At 43.5% G+C, this 2500-nt stretch overlaps 1 protein-coding gene across 2 annotated transcripts in view; it reads right to left on the bottom strand.

The window, feature by feature from the left end:
• The window catches only part of LOC138011292 (uncharacterized), a 29819-nt gene that overhangs the window by 4485 nt on the left and 22834 nt on the right, over positions 1-2500 (bottom strand). For both annotated transcript variants that reach the window (XM_068858258.1, XM_068858259.1), the window contains exons 20-22: positions 2220-2313; positions 2034-2082; positions 173-270 (exon numbers count right to left, since the gene is read on the bottom strand). In XM_068858258.1, the coding sequence (XP_068714359.1) occupies positions 173-270; positions 2034-2082; positions 2220-2313 (241 nt within the window). The remainder of the gene's footprint in view (positions 1-172; positions 271-2033; positions 2083-2219; positions 2314-2500) is intronic.

The following is a 2500-nucleotide window of genomic DNA, read 5'->3' as shown; positions in this document are numbered from 1 at the left end:
CCCATAGCACAGTTCATTTTGGGGGGTTATTTGCATCGAAACAATGGATATCCAGTTCACTGAAGCATGATACTGTCCCACGAGTAAATGACTTGTATTGTTTTTTATGTAAAGAACCCCCACCCCCTCCAAAGCGTATCGCGTCCATAACATCAAAGATTATCAGCGATACCTTGTGCCGTCTGGAATGGAGTACTTTTCCAAATCCACGAACATTGAGCAGTCTTCATCTTCGTTCTCTACAGCTTCTCGCTTTGCTACAAAGGACACCTTAATGGCCATTAATAAAACGTCTCAGTCTTAAGCGGAAAAGAATTTTATCGAGAGTTGATTGAGGTCGAATTACCGCCAAAAGATTGGATGAATGACGTTTCGAGCGTTAGCCTTTCGCTCGTTAAAACAACATTTTTTGTTAAAAATATAAAGGAACCTCTTTCGAAATGGTGGCAGCGCTAGCGCAATGGTAACAGCACTCGCCTCCCACCAATGCGCCCGAAACCTCGGTCCCAGGGTCTTTGTCTCAACAACAAAGGAGGCAGAGAAGAGAGACCCTGGGAACGAGGTTGACGCGGCAGGGGTTCGATTCTCAGTTCGGCGTCAAATGTGGGCCGAGTTTGTTGGTTCTCTACTATGCTCCGAGAGGTTTTTCTCCGGATATCCTGCCTTTCCCGTCTCCTCAAAAACCAATGTTTTGATTTGATTTGATATGTATGTACAGTGTCGCCAATAGGCCATTTCCGAGTTCGTGCCTGCCTCCTCTTCAAAGCGAGTCTAAGTGCGAAGTTTTTGTTATGAAAATTAGTTTTCATTCATATGTAAAGTAGAACTAATTACCATCACAAAAACTTCGCACTTAGACTCGCTTTGAAGAGTAGGCGGACTTGAACTCGGAAATGGCCTATTAGAGCCCGGCAATAGAAGACTTGACACTGAAATAAAGTTCAATGTTATTAATAGACCATTTTACAGTTGTAGCTAAGTTACCTGGCGTAAGAATGGAAGCGAGGCTGCCGGTGACCCTGTTTTGATACAAACCTTCATGCTTTTGTAATGTTAATATGGACTAATTAGAATTACTACAACACAATTTACATGATAAAAGCAGTGGGGGTTGTATCAATACAAGGTCACCGGCAGCCTCGCAGCCGTTCATAGGCTAGGTCGCTGAGCAAACAACTGTAAAATGGCCTATTGTTATGAAATCATTGAGGTCTAAAATAAGGGAGCTAATTGGCAAAATTTCCATACAAAACGTCATCGAGTTGCATAACTGAAAAATTCAGGTGGACCTTTTCGAATTTCGAGCAAGCTGCTTAAAAATCTGGGTAATCGAATCGAGCGGCTCAAGTCCACCGAGAAACTCAGCGGGTCTTATTATCCTGGGCCCGGTTGTTCGAAAGCGGGTTAAATCCTAACCCCGGGTTAAATTGCCTTAACCGGAGGTTAAATTTTAATCGCAGGTTAGTTGCGTTGTTCAACGGAAGGTTAACAATAACCTCGGGTTAAACGGTGGGTTAAATTTAACCCACCGAGCGAGCAGGGTTAAATTGTTAAACTCCGGTTAAATCAGGAATAAAGATGGCGGACTTGTTGTTTTGTGATTTAGGACATTGTGATTTGGGAGATTTAGAGCCGGAACTCAGTGTGAAATCGACGATTTCACAGTCGAAGAGCTGCGTGCTAGTTACCGCTTTCGACAAGGGTCTATTTTATTTATTACCAATCTTGTTGTTTTCGAGCTTTGCGTGAGATAGCTGAGGAGGCCATTTTGCAGAGCTCGCAACCTGCTCACCATGGCAACATTGTACGAATAGTTTATTATGGGATGCTAACCGCGGGTTAAACGCGCTTAACCCGAGGTTAGCTAACCTGTCCTCTAACCGCGCTTCGAACAACGCAATTTTAACAGCGAGTTAACAAACTCACGGTTAGGAAATTTAACGTCCGGTTAGGCCTAACCAAAGGTTAGTTTAACCTGTCTTTCGAACAACCGGGCCCTGTACAATACGCCTGCAAGAGTTAGGTGCGGATACCTTTTCTTTGATGACTCTTGAGACATAAGACTCCACCTCTGAGAAGAGCCTGCAGGGGAAGAAAGAATTCCAATTAGAGAACGAAAGTGAATCTGCCACTTACCTTGAAGCTACACACACACAACCGAAGCTACTGCCTAAGCGTGTAGTCAACTTGTACCAACGGTAAAAACAACAACAAATTACCGTACTCCTTTTTCCGTAAGCATTCGTGTGAAACTGTCTGTCATTTGCCGTCCTCCATAAGGAAGTCTTGTAGTCCCGGCTTCTATCATGCATCCTTTCGTTAGAAATGAAAACAAATAATAATATGAAGAAGTAATAGGGAGCTTAAGCAACGACAACGGCGACGGCAACGAGAACGTCACAAATTTGCATATTTAGTGGGTAAAAACAATAGCTTTGCACGCCCTGCACGTGCGTTTTTCACTTTTGTCCATTTCGTTGCCGTAGTCAGCAAAACAACA

The sequence above is a fragment of the Montipora foliosa genome, chromosome 7 (genome assembly GCF_036669935.1).
Source record: "Montipora foliosa isolate CH-2021 chromosome 7, ASM3666993v2, whole genome shotgun sequence".
NCBI classification, from domain to species: domain Eukaryota; kingdom Metazoa; phylum Cnidaria; class Anthozoa; order Scleractinia; family Acroporidae; genus Montipora; species Montipora foliosa.
This window is presented reverse-complemented; position numbering and strand designations above follow the sequence as displayed.